Source organism: Bidens hawaiensis, unplaced genomic scaffold (assembly GCF_021521415.1).
Source record: "Bidens hawaiensis isolate Kalapana, Puna unplaced genomic scaffold, B.hawaiensis_p1.1 tig00048819_1, whole genome shotgun sequence".
Classification (NCBI taxonomy): domain Eukaryota; kingdom Viridiplantae; phylum Streptophyta; class Magnoliopsida; order Asterales; family Asteraceae; genus Bidens; species Bidens hawaiensis.
In genome coordinates this window covers 24,812-52,752 of record NW_027498717.1, presented here as the reverse complement: position 1 = coordinate 52,752, position 27,941 = coordinate 24,812, and the positions used below count along the sequence as shown (strand labels likewise).

The 27,941-nt window shown below is 34.3% G+C and overlaps 1 protein-coding gene and 1 pseudogene across 2 annotated transcripts; both read right to left on the bottom strand.

Moving 5' to 3' along the window:
* Positions 1-5,466: 5,466 nt before the first annotated feature.
* On the bottom strand, positions 5,467-8,392 carry LOC143597647 (7-ethoxycoumarin O-deethylase-like; annotated as a pseudogene). The gene is made up of 2 exons (XR_013146964.1): positions 7,356-8,392; positions 5,467-6,177 (listed from the first exon to the last, which is right to left on the bottom strand). The product of XR_013146964.1 is annotated as a 7-ethoxycoumarin O-deethylase-like (transcript).
* Positions 8,393-13,503: 5,111 nt separating this feature from the next.
* On the bottom strand, positions 13,504-20,516 carry LOC143597654 (vacuolar-sorting protein BRO1-like). The gene is made up of 9 exons (XM_077076092.1): positions 20,205-20,516; positions 18,376-18,787; positions 15,994-16,947; positions 15,801-15,890; positions 14,930-14,998; positions 14,706-14,846; positions 14,567-14,615; positions 14,385-14,488; positions 13,504-14,282 (listed from the first exon to the last, which is right to left on the bottom strand). The coding sequence occupies exons 1-9, from the start codon at positions 20,474-20,476 to the stop codon at positions 13,716-13,718; spliced, it is 2,658 nt and encodes an 885-aa protein (XP_076932207.1). The 5' UTR covers positions 20,477-20,516; the 3' UTR covers positions 13,504-13,715.
* Between the last annotated feature and the right edge of the window lie 7,425 nt (positions 20,517-27,941).

The following is a 27,941-nucleotide window of genomic DNA, read 5'->3' as shown; positions in this document are numbered from 1 at the left end:
TTGGAAAACTCAGTTAAATACCCTCATGTGAGGCGCATGTGAGAACATATTGGTCTTTTCATCTACCCTGCAACTTCTTCTTCTCCTTCCTTCCTCTTCTTCTTCATCATTTTGCGGATCTCAATCAACTCCACTTACCTTCCCCGCCTTTCTCTCTTATTTCTCTCCCTACGCCACCACCATCACCATACCACAACCACTCCAGCAATGGATTTTCTCAAAAACCATCACCACCGCCACCACATCTCCGCCCCCAACCACTCTGGCCATGGATTCAGATCTCCGATTTCGATTTTTCAGATCTGGCAGTTCCAAAGTGGGCCCACTTGTTTCCACCTCATCTGCTCCACTTTCACAACCAATTGCTTCAACTCCCGTCAACAGGACACAAGAACCTCAAGTCTATTCCACTAATTACGGTTCGTTTTTGGACCGTGGCGCATCGAACCCAAACCCGAACCCACTTTCGAATTTTGTTGAGCCGCTTAAACTGGACTGGACCCAACTCTCAATGTCGATTCCTGTGACGGCTTCAGATTTCTCATATAAACCGCATATCTGAAAAATCGAAATCGGAGATTTGAATCCATGGTCGGAGTGGTTGGTGGCGGAGATGTGACGGTGGTGATGGTGTTTGAGGATTTATGAGATCTGCGTAATGAAGAAGAAGAAGAGGAAGGAAGGAGAAGAAGAAGTTGCATGGTAGACGAAAAAACCAATATGCCCTCGCATGCGCCTCACGTGAGGGTATTTAACTGCTTTTTTTTAACCCAGTTAGCGTAAAGGACATAACGTGTAGGAAAAAAATGCTTAAAGTACACTGCATGTAAGGAAACTAAAAAATGACACGAACCGTAATTTGGCTTTTTTTAAAGGACAAAATTTGTAATTCTGTCTCAAATACATATATACATACGTTGATGTCCACGTGTGATTCAATTTATTTTGAGTTAAAAAGATATTTTTTTAAATAAAAGTAGTTAAGAACTCTCTTCCATCATCTTTAATTGAGTAAACTTACAACTTTATTATTAATAGAGCTAGTATTTTGACTCCTGCATTGGCCAACGGGGCCATGAAAGAATCAAGTAAAGCTACATTAATGTAAATTACGCCAGTGCAGTATCCACATATGAAGTTTATGTTGGTTATTTTAGTACAATTGGACTAACTTGTCAGCCGAGGAAATAACGTTATAGATTAAACAAGTTAGGTGATATGAGGGTGCGGGCTCGATTTAATCCTGAGGGTTATTAGGGCTTTATAATAATAATGGGCTTAATATTTATTCACTTGGGCTTAGGTGGTCTGTGAAGTGGGCTTAATTAATATTTGGGGTCATTTGTAGTGCTACATTTATTTGTCACAACAGTTTAGTTCAAATTTTATGGTTTAATGGCAGCAAGGAGCTACCTTGGTTGACCAAATATATGTGGCATCATAGACAACTAGACTTCTGCAGTTTGTTGTTGCAAAGACAAAAGTGACCCGATAGCGACATTTCTTAAACGGGCAGGGTCGGCTGACTAGCGTTAAGATTATAGACACGAAGCCTGCACATTGTGCGGGTTATAAAAACTTTGGATTTGATAATGTTATAGTTTGCATGTATATATATATATATATATATATACTAGTATGAGACCCGCGCGATGCAGCGGGGCATGATATTGTTTAGCTTGCAGTTGATGGTATTTTAGTGATTTGTCATAAAACATAATGCATTTATATAACTTCCAAGTTCCAACATGTTACAAATTACATTAGTTTCAATGATGTGAGCAGATGTAATCTACCAAAACATCCCACTAATTGCAGTAACACAATTGCTGTTGACAACATGGATACGGTCATTGTAATGTTGCCACCGACATGCAAAGTTACCACTTTGGAAAACACTTGATAAAACTACCACAAATCAAAAACGTTAGTTAGTGGTGGTAGTAGGAAAAAACATGCACTAATTTTGTTATTAGATGAAAGGTATATGCACATATAAATTGTGGTAATCAAAATATAAATACATACATGTATTGGAAGTACATATACATACGAAAACTATAATATAAAGAATAAAATCATAATCTTTCCGTATCTTTCTCAATAAAGTTTCCTTTTATAACACCATATTAAATTTTATAATAGAAAGAGTTTCCATAAATAAAATTAAATACAAATGTCAATTACTAAAAAATAATGACCAGAGCATAAGTTATGTCTTGGATAAATGTAAAGTTTCTAAATATGACTGTGGAATTGCATCTACATCAGCAATTGCATCTACATACACAATGACACAAATACAAATATTATGTTACAACTATTTTATAAACAAACACATATTATGCAAATACGCACATCCACATACAATATATACAGATGCATATATATGTAAAACATACATATAGTTATACACTTACATCTCCCAACTTTGACTATTTTGAGTTTGACTCCCATTTGTGACTTCATCAGTGAGCTATCCCAAACAGCAGCTTGTCACCACCATTAGGTCCCAAAACAAGCTGCTCAACAAATCCTTAAAATCAATAGAAATACAAGAACAGTTCGACAATAAGTTCGTTTATATTTATTCAATAAATGAGCAAATACAAACACACGTTTTGTTCGTTCATTAATGTTCGCGGGCGTCCAGATTACTCGTTTGCTGAACGTTTCATCCAGATTACCCGTCCATTTTATTTCATTTATTTACGTTCATTTATGTTTTGTATGTTAACCTTTGTTGTTTACGCTCATGAAATGTTCGTTTAAGTTTTAAACAAACGAACAACGGAGTAATTGATAATTCATACATAAATACATTTTGCCCTATCTATAAAAATACAAAACTACAAACCTTATGCCAGATATAACTCCTCACAATTCAAACCATCAGTTGGAAGTTGGAAAACTGGAATATCATATTGGGGTATCCAAGATAAATATTCGTCAAACGATGACACATAGTCGATTTGTGTAAGCCTTGTGCCTGCTGCAACCGAAAACAAACTGATGCTTTAATTGTAATTTGAAAAATTAATAATACGAAAGTATATAAACTGAATCAAAAAGACAAATATACATCTCACATCAAGTAGAAGATATATTCATACCATTAGATAGATCAACAATAGCCTTTCCATCATCAATTTTGGTAAACATGCCAGATTACTCGTTGCTGAACGTTTCATCTAGTATTAAAGCTTCTTAAGCCATTCTCCTTTTGGCTCGCCCTACACATGAAGCAAGAATTTTTAATTTTAACATGCGAATTCTGATTAGATACCGTAATGGATCTACTGATTAAAAACTGGTGTGAACTACACAAAAATAACAGTCACAATTTAAAATTTGTAACCTATTTAGTTAATTGTGTTGACCTGTTAACACATTTAAACTCAAGTAAAAAAAATTATTACTAATAATGGTAAACTTGTCAACCCTTTTATAATGAAAACTAAAAAAATATATTTTATTATGTGAACTCGCCAACCCATGTATAACCCGTATAATCATTTATTATTACGGTCTCTCAATCCGTTTACGACACGCCAACTCGTTTATATAAATGGGTTTTCCGGCCATTTTAAGATGCCAACTTTGTATGCATGGTTAAGAATCTTGATATGAATGATAAACGATTGTTCGTATGCCATTATATGCCCTTTATTTTTAAGAAAATATTACAAAACCGAAATATCCTCATGAGATGCACCGACATCAAAATCACAAGACCCGGTTGTTATTTTTTTAAAATTACCATACACCAATACAGAAAAAATCCATACAAATCTGCTTAAACATTAAGTAAATGCGCCCATTATAACTTCTAACAAGAAAAATAAACAAAAAACATCTTTATTTTCATTTTAGACACCAAGATTACCGTCATGTTTGTATGTCTGGAATTAGCATGATATTTTTAAGCGACTTTTATTCTTCAGTTGAGCAATTTCCACAGTAGAAATGCGCAATCTGTTTAGCTTCCTCGGGTGCCAACCTATACAAACAGAAGCACCATAAATACAAAAAAGTCACATTTAGCGGTGGACATAAACACATTAAAAGTTACGCAATCACTTATGTGTACAGTAGTACTATGTTGGATACGTTAATTTCTTACAACCAATAGTGTAATGCGGCTGAAGAAAACACAAAACATAACCAATACCAGCAAACATCATAAAGATTGGTTTCAGTTTCGGCATGCTAACATTAGTCTTTCTGTTTTAGAGCCAATAAATATTAACCTTTAAAATAAGCAAAGTTTAATTTTGATTACATGTAATATATGCCTCATTTTCAAACTATCTTTTTGTATTGAAAGATGCTTTACTGGGCACTAACCAGTAACCAAATGAATATATATATGCCTCATTTATGTTTTGAAAATCGTTTAAATTATAGCTAGACACAACCCCGTTATAACCATTAGCTAAGGATTTAGTCATTGAATATATGAATAGTACTATTAGATTTGACAACCATCTCAAGGTCAGTCACGCTAACCATCGATCCTTATGGTTGTATGATTGCATATTATCGGCGTGGGGCACATGATGGGGCAAAGTACACTTATCTTGTATTCCTTGCTACTTTGCGAATAATCACTCACTACTTGGTTTATTTATCGTATGTATCAAAGTTTTCGAGCAAACAATTTCCGTATCTTGTCATTTTTATCTAATGTTCAGGATATTATATTCACTTATTATTTGTTTAGTATTTAAATTTCCAACAATTTCCACTAACTAAAAACTTTTGAGATTTAAACACTATAGCATAAAGATAAACATTCTTAAAAGTAAACCATGGCTTCATCACATAACTAGTATATGAATAACCCAAATACATTAGGTTTATTGGATTTCAATAATTTCTATTGATCGGTATGGCCGATAATAATCCTTATTCATTTTATCATCATTGGCGGTCCCAAATTTCAAAAAGTTGGCCACCAATGGCCCCCCATTAAAAAGGACTTAACAGCGTTATACTTTTTTCCGAACTTCAAACTAATTTTTAAGGCTTTTGATCGGAAGGAGAACACGAATTAATTGATGTAAAACTTAACTTGAAACGGTGATCCAGACGACTTGATTTTTGCTTCAATTCGTGTGTTTGAACTTTCAATTAACAAAAATCAAGTCGTCTGGATCACCGTTTTGAGTTAAGTTTTGTCTCAATCGATTCGTATTGTCCTTCATATCAAAAGCCCACAAAAAATAGTTTGAAATTCGGAAAAAAAGTATAACGTCGTTAAGTCATTTTTAACAAGGGACCACCCCGGGGCAACTTTTTGAAATTTGGGACCGCCGGTGACGATAATATAAATAGAGATTATTATCAGTCAATACCAGTTAATAAAGATTATTAAAGTCCAATAAACCAATACAGATTTATTACAATGCATTAAAATCCAATAGAAAACATAAACTAGCGAAGGCTTCAACTTCGCTTTAACAATATAATAGCACACGTATTACATATAATATTGACAAAGATTGAGGCTAAAAAGTTTTTTATTGAACATCAAAATATGATGTTAATACTTTGGGTGCTAAGTTCCTAACTTAATGGTATTGGAACAACACAAAGAGGTTTGGCTTTGGATAAGGTGAGTCCAAATTTCTCGGACATGTCCAATGCCTCTTGTTGAATATTCGTGTCTACGCTCCAATCGAAATTATTAAGTAACGAGCCCACCATCATAGGAACCATACGGATTGCAAGTGGCAAACCAGGGCATATTCTTCTACCAGCACCAAACGGGATTAGATCGAAATCTTGACCTTTGACATCAAGCCCGGAGTCCTTAAATCTTTGTGGCTTGAACTCTAGCGGGTCTTCCCATACAGCTGGGTCTCATCCAATGGCCCATGCGTTCACAAGCACTTGGGCTCCCTTTGGGATATTGTATCCATTGAGTTGCACTTGTGTATCAACTCTTCGAGGAAGGAGTAATGGGAGTGGCGAGTGTAGTCTTAAGGTTTCTTTCACAATGCATGATAAGTAGGGTAGCCTCAAGACATCATCCTCTTTTACGATTTTACCTTTACCAATAACTTGTTCAAGCTCGTGTTTGGCTTTAGTCATGGTATGTGGGTTACGTAGTAATTCTGCCATTGCCCATTCTACTGTAATTGAGGTCGTATCAGTGCCAGCGGTAAACAAATCCTAGATCATCATGAGTGTTAAATTAAAACAAGGGAGAAAAGTATCAAGAAATATATGTAACTTTAGAAAATTACAAATTTCTTTGATGTTTAAATCTCTTATATGGCATAAAATTAACAAGAGGTATCCGAACAAACGAATAGCATTAAATAAGTTTAGAAAATAATCGAAAAGGGTTTTAATTTAACTGTTGTCTTAATTTAATAACGAAATTATAGAAAACATTCTTTATGTTTATATAAAGTTGCATGTGTTATCCTTGAACTTCAAAATTCACGTTTAACATCATTTTATGTAATAATTAGACGACTTAGCCCGTTTACAACCCTATTTTAATTTGATTTGTTTTAAATATAAAAAAATAAGGAAAGTAAATAACTAACTTAAACAAATGAAATAAATATATAATAAAATAAAATAAAAAACCATGTTGAAAACTATATAGAAAACCGATTAACCTGAAAAGATTAAGGAAAAAAAGGAAAAGAAATGCAAAAGAAAAAAAATAAACAAAAGTAAAGAAAACGATTATTAAAATCACATATTTGATCCATTAAGAGTAAGAGGATGTTTGGTAACCTTTTAATGGTAATTAAGAGCCTATCTCTTAATGGTTCAGATGTAGCCTTAAGTCTGAATGGTAAATAAACCACCTCTTAATGGTTACCTTTTAACCATTCAGATTTAAGGTTAACTCGTCTTAACCATTAATAGATTATGAACTATTAAAAGTAGTCTATTAATGATCACTAAGAGACTACCAAACATCCCTTTATAGAACGTAAAAAAGTAACAATTTCCTGTTATTATTATTACTGTTATTATTGTTATATTATAGTCATTATTATATTGTCAATATTATTACTATTATTGAATTATTATTTGTATTATAATACAACTTATTAATCTTATTATTATCAATATTATTATTGTTAATTATTATTATTACTATTATTATTACTTTAAATTTTGCGAGATGACACCTTATAATGTGTATGTGTGTTTCAACATATTGTATTATTTCTTAAATGGTTAACGGTATGGTCGCAACACATCATTCCTAAAGACTAGTTATTAATAATATTAATTTTAAAATAATTATTATTATTATATTATTATTAAATGTACATGCTAACAAATATTACCAATAATACAAGAGAATTTAATAATTTACTCACCAATAGCAAGGCCTTCATGTGCGTGACTGATCTCGTTTGGGTTGTCTTGAATGGATTTTAAACACACATCCAATACATCATTTTGCTCGAATTTTCCCATTCGTAGCCTCTCACCAATTAACACATCAAATATGTCTAGAACTTCATCAAAATAACGAGCCATTCTTCCCTTGGCCCCTTGCGGGTCAATCTTCTTCAACACCGGAAAATAGTCCACAATATTTGGTTTTCCAGCATCGACCACAATGTTTCCAATCACTTCCTTAAACATTTTACTTAAATCCTCATGCGGGTCTACTAAATCCTTTGAGAAAATAGTGTTGGATAAGAGATTCAGTGAGGTTGTGAATGCAACATGACCAATGTCCACATAATCATTCGATAGACTAGCTTTTCGACAATATGATACCAACTCTTCCACTTTCTGAATCCTTAAATGTTGTTCGGCTTCTAAGGAGTTACCGGAAAAGATATTGGAATTCAGGATCCTTCTAAGCATACGCCATTTGGTGCCAACATGGAGCCATACGACAGAGTGCGTGGCGTGGTTATGGGCTTTCACAGAGTCAGGGACATGACGGTTGGAGAAAGCAAGGTCTGCTTTTTGAGTACTTCTTTAGCGGCAATGCTAGAGGAGATTACAATAGTGGTGATATGACCAAGTTTTAAAGTCATTATTGGTCCGTATATTTTGGCTAGTTTGGCTAGGGATTGGTTTGGTTTGTCTCCAAGCAAATGTAGGTTTCCGATAAACGGCAACCATGTTGGACCTGGGGGTAAGTTCTTAGGTTTGCCCAAAAAAACCGAGAAAGTGACTAGGATAAATATGAAAGATGTTAAAAATACGCTCGTGATAATCAGGAAATCCATTGATGGACGTCTAGTTTTGGGGGTGTTGTAGACGCTTGTATATCTTCAAATATATATAGTAAGTGGGTTGTGTTAAAGGATAGAATTTTACTCATTCACGTTGCTAAAATTTGAGGTCACAAAATAAGTAGACATTGATAGTTTATCTAGATGATATTATTATTATTATTATTATTATTATTATTATTATTATTATTATTATTATTGTTATTATTATTCAATTTAATAATTCCACGTTTGTGTTGACAATTTTGTTTGTTAGTGTTTTCAATCAATAATTTAAAGTTATAAATGTTTTCTTTGGTTTCAACCATTGAAGCTTTCACACCTATTTTTTTTTAATTATTTTTAACTGAGATAATTATGATTTGCCCCTCTGTGTAATATGGGCGGGAGATCCTTGCCCCCTGATTCTTAAATAATGTGTATTGTGTCCTTGCAGTTTTTTGATTGACGATATGAGCCACTGTCGTTAGTTGACCGTTTAATATCAAAGGTAATTTAGTAATTGAATAAACAATAATAATAATAATAATAACCATTGTCACCTCCCATTCATCATCATCTAAATCTTAATCTCTCGTCTCTCTCTGAAACCATCGTCACCGCTACCCCCGCCGTCAACCATCATCACTTACCACACCACCGACCACCTTATTCCACCGGTCACCATAACCTCCGTTCACTTCCACAGTTAATTGTCATCATCATTTGTCTATCCAAACACTCTTAAACCACCGTTCGCGAGAACAACTACTTCCAACTTCTATAATTTCAAGCTTTACAATATACTGAGTGGATTCGGTATATTTTGTTGTGGACTCAGTATGAATATTTGTTTGTTGTTGTAAGTTTGATTTAAGATTGTTGGTGAAGATGAAGATGGATGATTTTCCGAGTTTAGATTTTAGGGTTCAACATTTTGAAGATAGGATGATGAAGATGATGATAGAAGGGTAAAGAGGTCATTTCATCATTTTTTAACGGGTCAAAGCAAGTCAACTGACGGAAGAACCATACTGTGCACGCCGAAAAACTGTGAGGACTCAAAACACGCAACTTAAGAATCGGGGGCAAATCATATTTTTCTCATTTAAACTAGATCAGTGTCTTGTGTAACACGAGTGAAAAATATATAAAACGTTATATATATATGTGTGTGTGTGTGTGTGTAAAATTACATAATGAATATTATAGTTTTATAAATTATAAGGTATTACATAATAAATATTTATGAACGAGCAATTACAAATTTCTTAAAATACATAGATTAGTAAAAATAATGTGTATTTGCATTCCAAAAGAAATTAAAATGGAAGGTTGTATTGAAGCTTTCACACCTACTTTTTTGTATAGGTTAGTGTCATGTGTATCACATGTGTGAAAAATATAGAAAACGTTAAATATACATATATGAGTTACATAACGAATATTTAATTTTTAATTTATAAGGTATTACATAATAAATATTAATGAAAGCGTAATTGCATATATATGTCCTAAAATACATAGATTAGTAAAACTAATTTGTATTTAAAATAAAGAGTGAACTGTGGTTTTGTCCATGTGGTTTGTTCAAATATGTGGTTTTAGCCCAATAGTTTCAAATTTGTGATTTTCATCTCTGCGATTTTAGCAATTAAACCTGGCCCCACTAATCCCGTTATGTTTGGTTTTTAAACCCATCAGTGTATCATTCATGTGAGGGGCAGTTTTGTCCTATTTTTTCTAAATACACCCCAACCCCTCACGTGAGAGGGCTTGTGAATTAGGGTTGGGTTTATTTGAGGAGAAAAATGACAAAACTGCCACTTACATGAGGGACATGCTAACGAGTTTTATGACTAAACGTAACGGGGTTAGTGAGGTCAGACTTAATTGCAAGTGAATTGAAACCTCAGGGATGAAAATCGCAAATTTAAAATTATTTGACTAAAACCGTAGATTTGAACAAACCAAATGAATGAAATCCACAGTTTACTATAAAATAAATAAATCGGAAGGTTGTAGACATATTAAAGAAAAGAGAAAGTTAGTATCAAATTATCTTAGGTGAGTTAGTAAACCACAAACATTTTAAAAGTAAGGTAATGAATTCAATCCTCATCAATAACAAACTTTTCATTTAAACAATTTTAATTAAACCAAAATAGATAAGAAGTTGAATTTATTAAATTGAAAACTTATACACTTGACATCCTATATAGAAGGCCTAATGAATGTCATGTGAATAATATGTCTTCTTAATAATATAATTAGATTAAACACGTGAACACTAAATAGTTCCTATAAATTTCCATTTTTTCTTTTGAAAGTTTTTTTCTAAAGACAAAATTGTTATACTACTGACACGTTCGAACCAGAACCTTTAGGCGTATAACAATCTCTGTCACTGAGTCATAAATTCCAGGACATTTTCTTAACGATATAATAAATTTCCATTTTTTTCTTTTTAATTTCCTATTTATAACTATGTTTTATAACCTGTGCGTTATGACGGGTTTATACTTATAGTTACACATTTTTTTTAAACAATCAAATATATTTACACTTATATTTACAAACCACTAGTAGGGATCAAACCCCTTGTCACCATTTTAAAATTAAACCATCATTACAACCACATCAAACAGTGTGGGGTTTATTACACAATTACACCATAATAATTATTGATCTGTATTAAATTAATAGTTATTGATCTATATAAAATTTATGACATGACACAATCATAATGATAATTTTGGCATGCTTTTACACCCATTTGCATATGACATTACATATTTCTCTTTTAAAACCTGACAATAGCATATGTTAATTGTTTAAGATATTTTTTATGTAACGAGCGGGTGAGTGATACGTGCCCAACCAATTAGTATACACGACCTCTTAGACCATGTGTAATAATAATTCTCCACTTAAGAGCGTTTTACGACGCATAACGTCTCTGTCAATAATGTGACATTTTTACAAAATGTGGTAATAGTGGTAAAAAGAACCTCTACTCACAAACTCTTGAATAACTCTGGTTAAGACCTCATCCTCACTCTCAAATGATATTCTAACCAACATTGAGTGAAAGAATTGCATGTCCGCTGTTGCCACCGTACAGGCTGTGGCGGATCCAGAAAATTTTCTCACAGGGGTCGGGAATTTTTATGGTCGGTACTAATACAACTATCGGGTCGAATTGGGTCGGGTCGAATCGGGTCGAATCGGGTTGAGTCGGGTCATATATATATAAAAAAAGGATTGCCAAACAAAATATTAAAGATAACAAATATGTTCTCTACGAGTTTTCATTTTTTTGAAATCTAACCATTACATCATCTACTTTAACATTGATAAGCAAGTCTTTCTTCAACGTAACAAATACAACTATCGCTTAAATTTTCATCACCCATTCGATTACGCAAATTAGACTTCACATACTTCATCGCCGAAAAGGATCTTTCAACGGTTGCGGTTGCGGTTGCGACGGGTAATACGGGAGCTAACTTTAATAAACGATGGATTATGTATTTTAACATAATCTAAACATCAACCTAAAAATCTTAAAGCCTAACTAAATTAGACATAAATTAAATGTATTATGTATTTATGTTATACCATATCACAAGGATGGATGTTGGAAATTGAGTTAGAGGAGGCAGAGGGAGGAACGGACCAGGGAGGGAGGCAGAGAGAGGCCAGAGGGTGTGACTGATTATGTTTGTTCTTGTTCAGTTGTTCACTTGTTTGGTCGATCAGATGGTGAGAGCAGAGGCAGTAAACTGATGGGTAAACTAAAAGAATATATTAGTTTAGAATAGGATCGAGTATTGGACTAAAAATTGAGTAGGGTTTGAGTTGGGTCTTGGGCTTAAAATTGGATTGGATATTAGACTAATGGGCTTATTGATATTGATAGGAAAAATTGTTTGACGTTTAAATAATTATATTTATAAACTTTTCATTGTATTTTTTAATATGGTTAGTCTCAAAATCTCATGAGGGTCGTCTTGAAATTATATAGGGTTCGGCTTCAAAATTTCACAGGGGTCGGGGTCAAAATTTTACAGGGATCGGTCGAGAATTTTTCGGTATATTAACACTAAAAAAAAAATTTTCACAGGGAACGGGGGACACCCCTGCTTTGTTACTATCTCCGCCCCTGCATACAGGGCAGAAAATCATCAACAACGGATGGCAAGGACGGATCTTTTCACGAGTCAGACCGGGCTATAACCCCACCAACTTTTTCGCTCAACAGTGCACTTTTTCTACAAAAATAAAAAGAAATTACGGGTATGTTCGTTTAATCCGATGAACAAGAACATGTTTAATTGATAAACGTAAAGATAAAGAAAATCAAAGAAATAAAGCCCGATAAGCTCAAAACCAAATGGATTTTCAACAAAAAGAAGCAAACATCAAGCCCCATGTATTAGTTATACCTTGTTTTATTAGCGTTTGAAAGTACTCGAAATATCCGAGTGAGCCTTTCTTAGACAGGTGTCAACCATCCATTTTGATTGTAACGCTCCACGCCTGACTCACCCAAAAGCACCATTAAGGGGAAAGCCCACAGTTCTGGGCATCATACCCATATCATTGGACCAAAAGACTGCTAGCTAGACCATGTGTAGTCATTACTCTCCCCCTAGGAACGTTTTGTAACACGTGGTATCCGTGTTAGCACTAGATCATTTTGCAAAAGGTGATGTAGTTGTAAAAAGTCTCATAACCCCGTTTTAATCATTACACAATTATTATTATTTTTTTTTATTTTTTTAACATAAATAAAAATATAAATGTGAAGACAAATAAACTTGATTGGTCAAAGCTCCCCACACGTTGTGTAGAAAACGCCGGTCACCAAAAACTCACCCGAATCGACCCAGCCAAAACGGGTACGGTTCTACCTGATTCGCGGGTACGGACTAGGTTTTGGGTTTCTTCCCGAAACTTGTCAAAACCGGTTCCACCTTTACCCGATCAAAACCCGACCGACCCAGCCAAAACCCGATAAAAAAATCGGCAGACCCGGCCAAACCCCATACATACCAAAACCTGTTCCTATTCAACACGGCTGACTTTTGTTGCCTAAAACCAAAACCGGTTCTTGTTACCGAAAAAACCCGGTTTGAGCACCTCTAACATGATCATACACATGAAACCGCACCCGTCAAAACAGAACAATATGAAGTGAAGAGAAACCGAGCAAACAAAAATAACAGAACCTTCGATCAACGTATTTTTAACAGGCAAACATAAAAGCACACATGTAATCAGTGAATCCTAAATGTCAAGCACATTATTCTCATTAAAATACCTATATACACACGCGACCTTGGTTGTTGTCTACATAGTATGCAACTTGTTTACAAACACACGATAAAACGACAAAAAAATATAGATAACACCGACAATATACGACCAGGTAAAACGATAACAAATATAACAATATTGTTAAATCGAGACCAAAAACCATTCATGATAAAAGCAAAATTATTATTTATTATAGTAACCACTCTGGTTAGGAGGATAAGGAGAAGAAACCGTATACGGGGGCCTTGGAAAAGAACCCGGTTGCTGACCCTGGCCCTGACTGGGTGCGTTATAATACGATCCTTGCCATCCAGGATAAGCAGGCTGACCGTACTCATAGCCGCTAGCTGGTGGTTGTGGCTGCTGGCCCTGTTGAGGCGGGTATGGAGACGGAGACCCGTTATGGTAAGGAGGTGGTGGTTGGGGATGTGAATAGGACGGGTGCTGTGAATATGCTGACGTGGCAGCAGGTGGTGGCGGTTGTTGGTGTTGCTGGGCATACGCTGGCGGTGGTGGCTGGTGATGGTAGTAAGGTGGTTGAGGGCGGGGTTGGGTGGTGGGTGGTTCGGGCTGGGAAGGTGGTCTTTGAGGCGGTCCGGTTGAAGGGTAGTTATACGTGTTTGAATTTTTATTATCTTGAAAGCTTAGCCCCGACATTTGCCTTTGTACGTCTTCAATCATTTCCCGACACTGTATGCCTCGTGTCATGATGAAGTCACTACACTGTTGCTTTACACTTGTGATTGCTTCCTGTTTATTAATGCAAACAAATTCGTTAAATCAAATTCATAATTATGATTAAATAATTTAATATAATAATATAATCTAAAAACAAAAAGATTCATAATATACCTGAAGGGTAACATAAAACTTGAGTCCTTCATTAATGTTTTCTTTAATTTCTCGATACTTGGCAATGGCCGCTTCAATCTGCTTATAACACTTTTCACAAGCAACTGCAGATACAAGAATATACAATAATATAATATCTTCATCAAAAATAAATATTTATAAATTATCAACGAAAAAGTCACCTCTGTAGTCCTCAATATTAAAGGTGCTAGCAAATTCATGATTTTGAGTCTGCAAACAAGAAAAACCGATTATAACTTGAGAAAACCAACCGCATGAATAAATGTAAAATCAAAATCAAATATGTCACTAAAAACTAACCGGAATATGTAGCAATAACTGTTCCTGAGCTTGAAGGTTTTGAGATATTTCTTCACATATTTGATTATACTTAGCTATCTCTTTTCTAAAAAGATCTTCATGTGAGCCTGCTGATGTCATCAACTTCGGGAGTATGTCATCCTATACCAAAAGGATTATATCATTAATACAAATTATATTACTCAAGAACTATATAAAGATATATCCACAAGAATTAAGCACACCTTTCTACTCATATCTTTCAACATGTCTTCCAGACCTGCCCTTTGCGCGCCCAGTGTCTCCAATTGCCTCTGCAAATAAACAAAAATAAAATTTTGAAAAAACATGGCAAACGTAAGGTTAGTAAGTGTAGATATTATAATAACTTGCAATACACACATAGATATATAGAGGGAGGATCAATAACGTATAGGCACTTTTACATACTTCTTTAAACTTAATACATAAGACTATTTTGTTTTTCTCTTCCACTATATATTATTATCTTCAATGCGTGTTCGTTCATTTAACTTAAACGTACAAACAATTAAACAAAACGGGGTATTCTTGTCCACGTCTATCCGTTAAGATAATGAGTGTGCTTGTGTTTGTTTATGCTCTTTGTTAATAGTATACACGAACGATTCGCGAACAAACAAAATTATATATAAATTAATAAACATAACTAAGAAGACACCAATTACAAGTTAACATGAATATAAATATGCTGGGCCTAAATATTTAGTAAACCTATATTAAATTGATATGGGCCTGAAATTTTAGATGACCATGAAAATAAATGAACTTAAACGAACGAAGATAGACAGGCATAAATGAACAAACGTTCACGAACATATGTATACAACGAGGCAAGTGTTCATTTCCGTTCGTTTAACTAAATAGACGAACATAAACGAGCTTCCCGCAAAACTTTTTACACACAGTTCACTAAATGTTGGGTTGGTTCATTTACAGGCCTACTTAGGCGGTTCTCTTAGTTCTCTACTTAAAATTGGTTATCAATGGAACACGTCCCTATAACATATCATGCATGTCAATTTGCTTTTTCGACACTAGAGTAATTATAAAGCCTTATAATGTAAGTAAAATTACCAAGCTCTGTTTCAGGGCCCCCACTATAGCATCTTCATTGGCATCCAAAGACATCATTGGCTTAGACAATGTTGGTAGTGCAGATTCAATCTAGCAAATAAAAGATCGCAGAAATGAATTTACACGCAACTCCAGATTTTTCAAATTTATAAAAACAAAAATAATAAGCAACAACTAATATAAAATAACTTACAGGTCTGCAATCAAGAATAGACATGAGTTGCATATTCTCTCTAACCGAGCGTTCAATTTTAGCATCACTATCAGCAGCTTGTTTTAAATTTGCAGCAAATCTATTTAACCGATCCTGCAAGTTTTTAGTAAGAGTAGTAGACTGAGGCCGAGTCCACCGGGTCCCAAACTGGCTTCTAAATTGTGCATCTTCTGCAGCTTCTTTCTGAATAAGCTCCTCGGTCTGAACCAACAACTCATGGTTAACCCTCCTCAAATCACGAAGCTGTTGCAGCTCACCTTCCAAGCCAGCTGGACCGCCACTAATCTGAACCGCTTCCACGTCTTCCCATAAAGCGGTTGGCAAAACTGCGTGTCCTTCTAATGCAAGGATCGAACCAGGCAGGTCCATTTCCTTGAGACTGACTCGAGCAAGCTCACTACCTTGCTGCAGTTTCTCAGCTTGAGTTCTGATGATGTCATCAACCATTTCAGTGTACTTTGAAAGAGCCTTTGCACTGCTGTCAGGGACAAGACTTGCAAACATCCTGTCTTTACTTGCATCCAGTACCTCATTCATATTTAAAGGTTTAACCATTGCGAATGCAGGAAGTGGTTGTAATGAGCTGGCTTGTGGGACCCTCATGAGGTACACTCTATCATTCTCTTTCATAGCCCTGTCCAAATTGGTTTTGAGATTGGTTTCTAGTTTGTTGATTGCATCAAGAATCTGTTGTGCAGCTCCTTTTGGGGATGATTTTTTGGCGTCGGTTAAAGCACCGATACCACTTTTTAACCGTGCAATTTCTTCTGCAATTTCTTCTTTCTCGTGAAGCTCTAAACTGTATCTGTAACAAGCTTCTGCATAGAATAATGCTGCCTTTAGTTGAACATGAGATAACCACGCCTTGTCAAAGTGATTAGTGAGAGGTGCAGCATGTAGTGCAGCTAGTGATTCTTCATAATAGAGTCCCACCTATATGTGAACAAAAGGTGGTGTGTAAGACTATCAGGATTCAAGATTGCAGTATCATATAACAGTTTGGATTTATATCATATCAAGTCGTTTAGATGGAAATCATGTAGACTTTCACTATACATTATTAATGTTTATTTATGATGATCATAATTCTCAGATCAACACATGTGCATAGAAATCAAAAATCAATTAACTGCAAAACTTAGCATTGCAGTATCATATAGCAGCATAAAGTTATATCATAGCAAGTCGCTTAGCTAGAAACCATACAAACTTTAATTATACATTATTAACCACTATCTCTGACTATCATAATGTTAAGGATCAACACGTATGTATAAAAACCAAACAAGTAATTAACTATAAAACTTAGCATTGCAGTATCATATAGAAGCTTTAAGTAATACAATCATATCCAGTTAATTAGCAAGAAATCATGTGAACGTTCACCATACATAATTAACCTTTATCTCTGATGATCATGAAGCTTAAAGATCAACACAAATGTATAGAAATCAATCAAAAAAATTAACTACAAAACTTAGCATTGGAGTATCATATAGCAGCCTAAAGTTATATCATATCAAGTCAATTAGCTAGAAATCATTTCATGTTTCACTATACATGATTAACCTTTATCTCTGATGATCATAATGCTTAAAAGATCAACACAGCTTATCTCTGATAATCATAATTCTTATATCAACACATATGCATAGAAATCACACAATCAATTAGCTGCAAAACTTAGCATTGCAGTAATGTATAGCAGCATGAAGTTATAGCAGATCAAGTCGATTAGCTAGAAATTCTGTAGACATTTATCCATACATGATTAACCTTTATCTCTGATAATCATAATTCATAAAGATCAGCACATATGTATAGAAACAAACCAAAAAATTAAATGTGAAACTTAACATTGTGGTATAATATAACAGCTTGAAGCTATATCATATCAAGTCGGTTAGCTCAAAATCATGTAAACTGTCGCTATACATGATTAACCTTTATGCCTTATGATCATTATGCTTAAAGATCAACACAGCTCAAACAAGTATACAACTTCAAAACTTAGCATTAGAGTATCATACTGTCAGTTTAAAGTTATAGGCTTATAGCATATTAAGTTGATTAGCGAAAAATCATGTACACGTCTATCCACACATGAGCAACCTTTATCTTTGATAATCATAATGCTTAGAGATAAACACAGCTGTATAGAAATCAAACACTACTAACTCAAAAACTTAATATTGCAGTATCTTATAGCAGCTTGAAGTTATATCATTAATCATATCAAATAATCAAGTCTATTAACCTTTATCACTAATTATCACAATACTTAACTAACTAATGATCACAATACTTAACTAACAACACATATGCACAAAAATCAAACGATAAAAAAACCCCAAAACCTACCTGTCTGGAAATCTTGGAACAAACACCGGAACTACTCCCTTTGGCAATACTATTCTCAAACACACACTCCTGCGCCTGCGCCAACATCAACCTCTCCAACATCCCCGCACACTCCACCGACAAATCCACCGTTGTCGAGCTCCCAACCCCCGCCTTCACACTCTCATTATCCCTCAAGTACGCAAACGCACCAGATGCCGCAATAAATGCCTGCACCGCCTGCCGCCTCCCCTCCACGCTCATCCTATCAAACCCTAACCCTATCTGGCTATACACCGCCCCCAAATTAAACAACACTGCCGCCTTCTCGAGATGTATATTCTGTTGAACCGCTTTCTGCTTACTCTTAAACGCATCGTACCACGTGAACGTCACAGAGTTCACGTGATCCTTATCAGACGAGATCGGAAACCTGGATTCAAACACACATGGCCTTTTAAACAAAGCTACTAAAATATCACTATATACATTTTTCATTATCTAGTGTACTTGATAGTAATAACACCTATCAAAACCTGGATTCAAAGGCCTTTTAAACAAGCTACTAAAATATGATTAAATATATTTTTTTCATTATCTAGTATGATAGTAATAAAACCGATATCGGAAACCTGGATTCAAAGGCACATGGCCATTTAAATAAGCTACTAAAAGTCTAAAATTTCATTATAAATGTTTTTCATTATCTAGTGTGATAGTAGTCATAGTTATCAAATGCGTTAGGCGCACTTATAAGCCTCGCCTAGGGCCTAGGCGCAAGGCGCAAAAATGCGAGGGCCTGAGGAAAAATAAGCGCACTTAAATAAAACATTTAAAATATATTATGTATATGAAAAATAATACTATTCTTAAAATAAAATAAACAAAAGCTACTATATAACATATAATATCATCTAATTAGTACCAAAATTTCTAAAATTGTCAATATTCAAATGTGATTCCAAAACTTGAATAACAAAAATGTATCAATATAATGCCTTTGACTTCTCCTAGATCTAAGTTTCAATAGCAACCCTTGCGTTTCTTTTGCTTGGCTTTTATGTTCTCATGCTCTTGGCATAAACAATGCCGAAGCACTCGCCTAGGAACTAGAAGCACATTTATTGAGCCTCATCATAAAAATGGGCCTAGGCACAAGAAGCGAGGGCTTTTAATAACTATGATAGTAATAAAACCTATCGGAAACCTGGATTCAAACGCACAAGACCTTTTAAACAAGCTACTAAAATATCATTATATTTTCAATATCTAGTCTGATAGTAACAAGACAAGGCCCAAGGGTACATGATGATGATGATGATCGGACGAGACCGGAAACCTGGATTCAAACGCACATGCCCTTTTAACAAAGCTATTAATATCATTATATTTTCTTTATCTATTGTACATGATAGTAATAAAACCTATCGAAACCTGGATTCAAAGGCCTTTTAAACAAGCTATTAAAGTATCATATGTAATAAAACCTATCTGAAACTTGTATTCAAATGCACATGACCTTTTAACAAGCTATCATTATATTTATCGGACACTATACGGTCTAATGTTCATTAGTGTTTGTTAGTGATTGTTTTCGTTTATTAGTGTCCATTAGAGTCTGTTAGTGTCCATTTCTCATTTCTCCGTTAACATCTGTTTACAATATTATATTAACAAACGAAAATGACAGACAAACTCTTCCGTAGAGTGTTCTTGAACCGTCCACTTGTCTGATAATAGTTTAACCGACAGTTCAAGGTCTCGTCTGGTTCGGTCCGTTTACAGCAGCCGTACTGACATGACCTTTTAAACAAGCTACTAAAACATAATAATAATAACTGATCGGACACCTGGATTCGACGGCAGTTAGGGCTCTGAAGTACGACTGATACAGGTCACGGCGAGAGGTGAGTGAATCAGCGGCGGAGGAGCGTTCGATGGACGCGCGCATTGACTTAAGAGATTCGAGATCGTCATCTAGGGTTTGAGCTTGGCGTTCGGAGTAATTGAAGACGATGTAGTTGCGTAATGGACGGTAGAGATCGATTGAATTGGTCTTCTTCTCGTAAATTGCCAGCATGATGTTGGTGGTTGTTGATGAAGAAGTCGCCGGAGTTGACATCGTCGGTGACGGTAACGGTGACGGAGATTATTATTATTATTATTATTATTATTATTATTATTATTATTATTATTATCGTGACGGTGTGTGTATGTGTGTGTGTGTGTGTGTGTGTGTGTGTGTGATTTGGGTTTTCTTAGGTGACAAGAAAGTAAATACAAATTATTATTATTATCGTGACGGTGTGTGTATATGTGTGTGTGTGATTTGGGTTTTCTTAGGTGACAAGAAAGTAAATACAAATTATTATTATTGGGTATACATTAGAATTTGATGACAATTTTCAACACGTATGTTGATAAAAGAGATTAAGGGGGTGTTTGGGATTGCTTATTTTCATCAACTTATAACTTATAAACTTTTTGAAAAGTAATAAGGTGTTTGAGATTGCTTATATTGTGAGATGAAAATTTCCATAAGTTACACTTTTGTAATTTATTAACTTAATGAAAAGTTATAAGGAGGCAAAATAAGGAATCCCAAACACCCCCTAATATTATGGCTGTTCACGAGTCAAGTCAAGATGGTTTCGAGCTCGGGTTTAAAATTAAACGTGATAACTCAACTAAGGCTCTAGTTTGATTTTGAAGTTAAACGAGATTAAGATCGAGCCAACGAGTCGAGCCATGATCGAGCCGAGCCTAGGTCGATTTTGACTCGGTTACAAAAATGACCCAACTCAACTCAGGATGTTTCAAATCAAGTTTTTTTAGCTAGTTTTGTTCGAGTTTTTATCGAGCGATCCACGAGCCTCGAGCTTTTTGAACATCCCTAAATTTAATATAGTTTAGGTTGTAAATGGACCGGGAAACACGAATAAGGACGTGTTCGTGTTTGTTTATTAAACTTTAAACGAAACGAACACAAACACGAACACTTGATGAATAAATATTATGTGTTCATGTTCGTTTATTTGAAAATGAACATTTAAAATCTAAACGAACATTGACGAACATATAAATGAACAAAGATAGCTGACATATATGAACAAATTAAATGAACACAAACAAACATAAATGAACACAATTAAATGAACACAAATTGAACAAATATAAAACCTTTAAGTAGATGACTTATTTAGATTTAATTATTTTCTTAAATAAAAATGAACATAAATAAACAGACATAAACAATAAAGGAACATAAACGAACGAAAAAAACATGTGTTCATGTTCATTCGTTTACGGGCCTAATACAATATGAGTTCATGTGGTTCGTGGACGGGACCGTATTGAGTTCCTTTAACTTAAAATGAATTGGTTAAGTCTATGTGGTTTTTTGGCGGGACAAAATGTGTCTTTGTGATTGTTTTCTATTATTAACATGGTTAGTTTGAGAGGTAGTATAGTCCTTTCACATATATGATGCCAACTCTTTTGTCACCTTCACATTTCCTAGTTCAGTCACTTTGTGTCCTTCTACTTCCTCAACTATAATGCTCCAGTACTCCATCTCCACTACCTCTGTTATCGTCTCCATCATCACCTCCATCTCCCACTCGCCGCCTCCATCATTGTACACCTTCCACCTCCACCACGTGCTACATTACACCCTTCCTTCCAATCTCTTCAACCCCGACCACCACCACGACATGTCGTTCACCGCCATCACTAACGTTCAAACAGTCTGTTACAAGAAAAATATATTATGGTTAGGTTTTATTATTTTTGTTAATAAGGTTTGATTTGATTGGTTTTGTTAATTAGGTTCAATTTGATTGGTTTTGTTAAAAACTCTTTGGTTAGTGTAATTTCATGTGTATTCATGTGTAGTTGTACTCCAGGTTACCGCCATCTCTAACCACGTTTTACATGGCAGGTTGGCGTTGAGTTTTAGCCGAGCCTAGCGTTTGACATCTAGCGGGAATGGGCACTAATCAAGGATTGGGTAAGTGATGACTATGTACGGTAATTATGCGTAAGTATGTTCAGTGACGGAGTTGATCAAGGTTTTTTCTCGGATCAAGTGTGATTTTGTTAATTAAGGTTTTCCTTAATCATTGTTTTTCTTGATCAATTTCACTGTTTATAATAGTTTATAATATATTTGAGTAACGTTATCTAATGATTATGGTTTTGTAATATAATTGGATGTTTGTAATACGATTTGCTTATGTTATGTTTGATTCATTATTATTAAGGATGATAATGGATGGTTAAAATGTAAATAATTATAAAACTACATGGAACGCAAATAGCATGCTTCAAAACTATAGGGACTCAACTAGAACGTAATATAAGGCATAAAGTCATTTCACATTTTTATGGACGGAAAATAGACAGAGGGATGCATTTTGTCATGCAGAAAACCACAGGGGTTGAATCAGTTCATTTAAGTTTGAGAGATTCAATGTGGTCTCGCACTCAAACCACATGGGTGCAAGTTGTATTAATCTCTTGACAAAATATTATATCATTTTATGTAGTTTTAGCATGCAATGTCTCAAATTTTAAACTTAAATGACTTGAATTTATATACCTACAATTATCAAAATTTTGTATGCATAATGGTTTTACATAATGTTTTTTTTTATCAACTTTTGTATGCATAATGGATTATTCATAGTGCTAGGTATATCATGCCTTTCCTTATCAAGTTTTGAATGCATAATGGGGTTTACATACTTTTAGGTGTTTTATACAAAAAAAAAAAACCATTCATGAAAAAATAAAATCATTTAGTAACCACTCTAGCTAGGAGGAGGATAAGTATGGAGGCCTCGGGAAAGAACCCGGTTGCTAACCCTAACCGGGTGCGTTATAATACGAGCCTTGCCATACAGGATAAGCAGGTTGACTGCACCCTTAGCCGTCAAAGTTGAAAGGGGAAAAGAATTGATGTTGTAAAGATGAAAGTAGAAAAGTGTGGAGCTTAAAAATGAAACACAAATTTTGTGACCAATTTGTAAAAGTCTAAATCGTCTGTTGCCAAAGTATAAACATTTTGTTAAATGTTGAAAGAATAAAAGTATTTTGCAAAAGTTAAAGTCTGAAAGATTTATGACAAAAGTTGAAAGTGAAAAAAATATGTTTATCAAAGTTGTGTGGCCATTGGCCAACATGTAAAAGTATAAGTGATTGGTTGCTAAGTTAAAATTCAAAACTTTCAAAGTTGTCTTTTAATATACATATACATATACATATACCGTACAGGTACCGAAAATACCAATATCAAATTTTATATAAAAATGATACCAAATATCGTACTGAATCCATAGGTACAACCCGTTCTGGTATTGTACCGCTGCTAGTTACAAAATGTTCATTTCTATATGTTATCGCTATTAGTACCGAAAATAACGTATTACCTTGATGATGTGACTAGTCATAGATTTTTATTTACACGGTTAGTCCATGTGGTATATGTAAGTTTCACGTTTAATCCATAAGACTAAAAGAATTATTAAAAAGAAAAGGAGAAAACAAATATATTTATCATCAACTCAACATTTTCACCATTACTCCAAAATATAAACCAGCATATGTAATACATTATGAAAAAAATCCAAATTTCTCATAATGACCACAATATGAGTTTTTTTTTTCATCTAGTGTTTACACATTGAACTCTTGTGCTCATTTTCTTGACAAATTTTTACAACTATTTTTCTTATAATTTCAACTTTCTAGTTATTTTTCGTTTCTTCGAAAATATCACGTTACGCTTGGTCTACATGAGCTCATTCAGTATCGCTTTGTAGACAATATCATGACGCATTTTCATATGTGTGGCCTTAATGTTTTGCGCCTACCACTTCAATCAATTATGTTATTAAAATCGAGGTTAGGATCATGTAAGTTTTAAACTATAGTTTATAAAGGTGCCTTGAGTGACCTGAACTCAGTGAAACACGTAGTCTACATCGCGCATGTTTTATAGGTACCTATGTTAATGTTTGTATTACATAGATGCCAACAAACTATTAGCTCGAATTAAAAATCATATACAGATATCTGATCAATCTTTGCAAACGATTAAGTTGGAAGAAGGATATGAGATCCTAGAAGTCGTAACGTCATAGAAAGGTCAAAAAATTGTTACTATTTTCATCCATTTTCTTATGAAAAAGTTTTAAAATTTGAACTAACTAGTACTAACCGAGTATAAGTCGCAATAAAACAATGCACAGCTGAGATAAGATATGTAGAATTTCATCTCATTAAGATATATTGACGAATATGTTTTCCGCACTATAAAGAAAGCATTTGTATGCATTATGTGAATTCACACTTACTGGAAGCATTTGCTCTCACATATTTCACCGACTTTCGAACCTTTTCAATGGTCCATTCAATTAATTTCAATCCAACTTGGACAATAAGATTTAACACAAGTGCAAAACAACACACGTGAGTAAAATATTCATCACACTAATATGTTATTTTACATTATCTATGTTATTTTACATTATCTAGTGTGATAGTAAAAATCCTTCTCTCAATAAGCCACCATGTTAAAAAAAATCGACCAGGTGTTATGCTAAATTAGAACCATCATGTGGAGTGGTATAACTCTAAAGTTTAGCATTTTTTTTCTTATAACCAAAATTCAATGAACATAATGAGCTATTAATGTCGTAAATATGTTCATCGTGAGAGAACTCCATAAATCAGAAGTCAAACATATCTTACTAGTTACGTTTTGTAGCTTGTTTTATGGTTTTTCTTCTTTTGATCATATATAGCGAGTCATCTGCCTTTGAAGTGTTTCTTGTTAAGTCATCCACAGCACGATGTAAACATTTATGAAAATTTCTTATCCCCCCTGTAGTTATGCTTGATGATAGAAATTGTTAGTTTCTCCTTGTACATTGCTTGATACAAAGGGACACTTTTTTGTGTGATTCGGTCTCATCAAGATCAAAACACCCAGTGATATGCCGTATAAGGTTAATTATTCCTGATTTTGAATTCATATACTTCTGTCTATACGCAGTACAACTTACTTTCTTAGCCCCATCGGGTCCAACATGTAAGTGTTAGAAGCAGAGGTGGATAGTGAAAGGGACGTGGGTCGTCCACACCCCATGGAATTAGTATATATAACCGAGAGCGATCTTTAAGAAATTTTGATACAGACCTCAAGAAATTTAGACATCGACCCCAAGAAAAGTTATCCGGTGAAGGTTTGAAGATATAAACAAGATATAAAAACTTAAAAAATAGAGAAAAATAGAGGTGAAGTTCCAAGAGTTGCAGGGAAGTACAACTTACTTTCTTAGCCCCATCGGGTTCAGCATGTAAGTGTTCGAAGCAGGGGCAGATTTTGGTGTTAGAGACGAGGGTCCTCCGGACCCCATGAAACTAGTATATATAACCCAGAGCTACCTTTAATAATTATGGATACCGACCTCAAGAAATTTAGGCATCAACCCTAAGAAAAGTTATCCGGTGAAAGTTGAAGATAAACAAAACATAAAAACTTAAAAAGAAGAGAGAAATAGATGGTGAAGTTCCAAGAGTTGCAAGGAAGAACAAAGATAATATAAGAAAATGAAAGGAAACTGAAAAAGAAAGTACTTCAAATTCACTTTTAGAAAAGTAGGAATGTAGGAGATAAAAACAAATGTTGTCAAATCCTAGTATCACGTTCCTTAATATTCAAACACCTCATGTGTTACACGTTATTAGTCATATGACACATGTAAGTGTGTTAGTTAGATTAGCGTAAGAAAATTACACTTGTCAACTTTTAGTAACACGTCATGATGTTTAACACACCTCATGATATTTTAACTTAATCATTAAGTATTTTTAGTACTGTACATAGGGGACTTGAAAGTTAATTTTGATTCATTCAAATTTGAATCTCTTTCCACTCTCAAATAAACCCGAACCTTATACCGAGCGTTGTTTCGCTATAAAGCAGTATTTCCCTCGTATCTAGGAAAACATGGCAATTCTAGTTGAGCTTAAGAAGTTATAGTGATCGACTTATACTTGGTTATAAAGCTTATTTGAGGTTAAGCATCCGAGATAGAAGATTATATATCGATATCTATCAAACTGAAACATAATGTGAATACGTCTTACCTTTGTTAAAATGATTTACTCCTATGGGACAAAACCGTTACCTGTCTCAAAAGAGTTAGAACACGTTTATAACGTGGATATGTCTAAACCTTTTACGTATGTGGTTGCGTACAATATTTATTTAACATGATTACGATGAGAACTTCTAAATTTATGTTTAAAAAGATTTTACTCTAAAAGACAGTCGATTTGTTTGTCTTGAAGAGTCCGAAAACTCAAACTAAAATGCACACGTGCTTGGGTCCAAATATCATTGACAATTAGCATATTGGCTACGCGTCAGTCTCAAACCATCCTAGATGGGGACAGTCCTGGAGAAATGTGACTTGCGTGTGTAGGTTACTGGATATTGTCTGCTACGCATCGGTTTCGAACAATTTCTCCTAATGGGGACAATCATGGAGAAAATGTTGACTCATATGCGTATGCAAGTGGATACGTGTCACAGGTATCGTGGAAATGGTGCCTTGTTGACTCATTAAAAACTATATTTATTGAATCACAGGGATCGTGAAAGGGGCACCCTGCGTATCTAGAAATGTGTTATTGAGTTAGTTGATCATTCACTAGCATATAACTAACGTATTTTCAAAACTGTTTTACATAAACTCAGTAAGGTTATACCCCGATAAGAAAGACAGAATAGAAAACTGGAAATATTCATTTATGTTATCTGATGGTTCAGACACTGAAATTATAAAACAATATAAATTTTAACCAAATAGATGTTTCAAATAAAAGACGGGTATTTAAATCCCAATGTTTTAATAAAATAATATTTAATTGAAAGACTTCCGTTAGAATCACGCAACTCTAATGCATTTACAAAACATGTACCAACTATTAGTCATACAACTATGATCCTAAAGACGAGTGTGACATGGCATGTGGTTTGTTATTCTTAGTAACCCTATCGACCATTTCATTGACATTATCAACCCGCTTTGACCCCTAAATAACATTGTGGATATTTATTTGACCTACTCTAACCCTTCAAGCTGATATACCTTGACCAATACAGTTCATATAGTTTTAAAAATAATTCAAATTGACTTATACGAAAGACTTTAAATCACAGTTGCCCCTAAGTGGAAACCATAACTTTTACTCAAGTATCAAATAATTAGTTTTTAAAAGTTCAAACAACATAATCACATAGTAACTAAAACTAACTGGTTAATTTGATCATTTTCAAATGGGTGTTATTTTTTTTTCAAAAACCAAATTCTTACAACATCTCCAATAAACTTTATTAACAAAACCAAATTATACCATCATCTAATTGGTATAATTGAAAAGTTTGGTGTCTTAAAGAAGTTTTCTTAGACTTTTTTTATATATAAATATATTTGTGGAATGAAGATATGATCTAACTCTTTGTTTTCATAAGTCATTTGGTTTTTACATCGGTAACCTGGCTGTCCACAATAGTG

What these genes read in the sequence shown, in the direction of transcription:
- LOC143597654 (XM_077076092.1), bottom strand. Translation starts at nt 20,476, where the DNA reads ATGTCAACTCCGGCGACTTCTTCATCAACAACCACCAACATCATGCTG. An exon ending in GTTCCAAGATTTCCAGACAG is followed by an intron (nt 16,948 to 18,375) that starts GTAGGTTTTGGG and finishes GTTCACATATAG; the next exon opens with GTGGGACTCTATTATGAAGA. An exon ending in CTATTCTTGATTGCAGACCT is followed by an intron (nt 15,891 to 15,993) that starts GTAAGTTATTTT and finishes TTTATTTGCTAG; the next exon opens with ATTGAATCTGCACTACCAAC.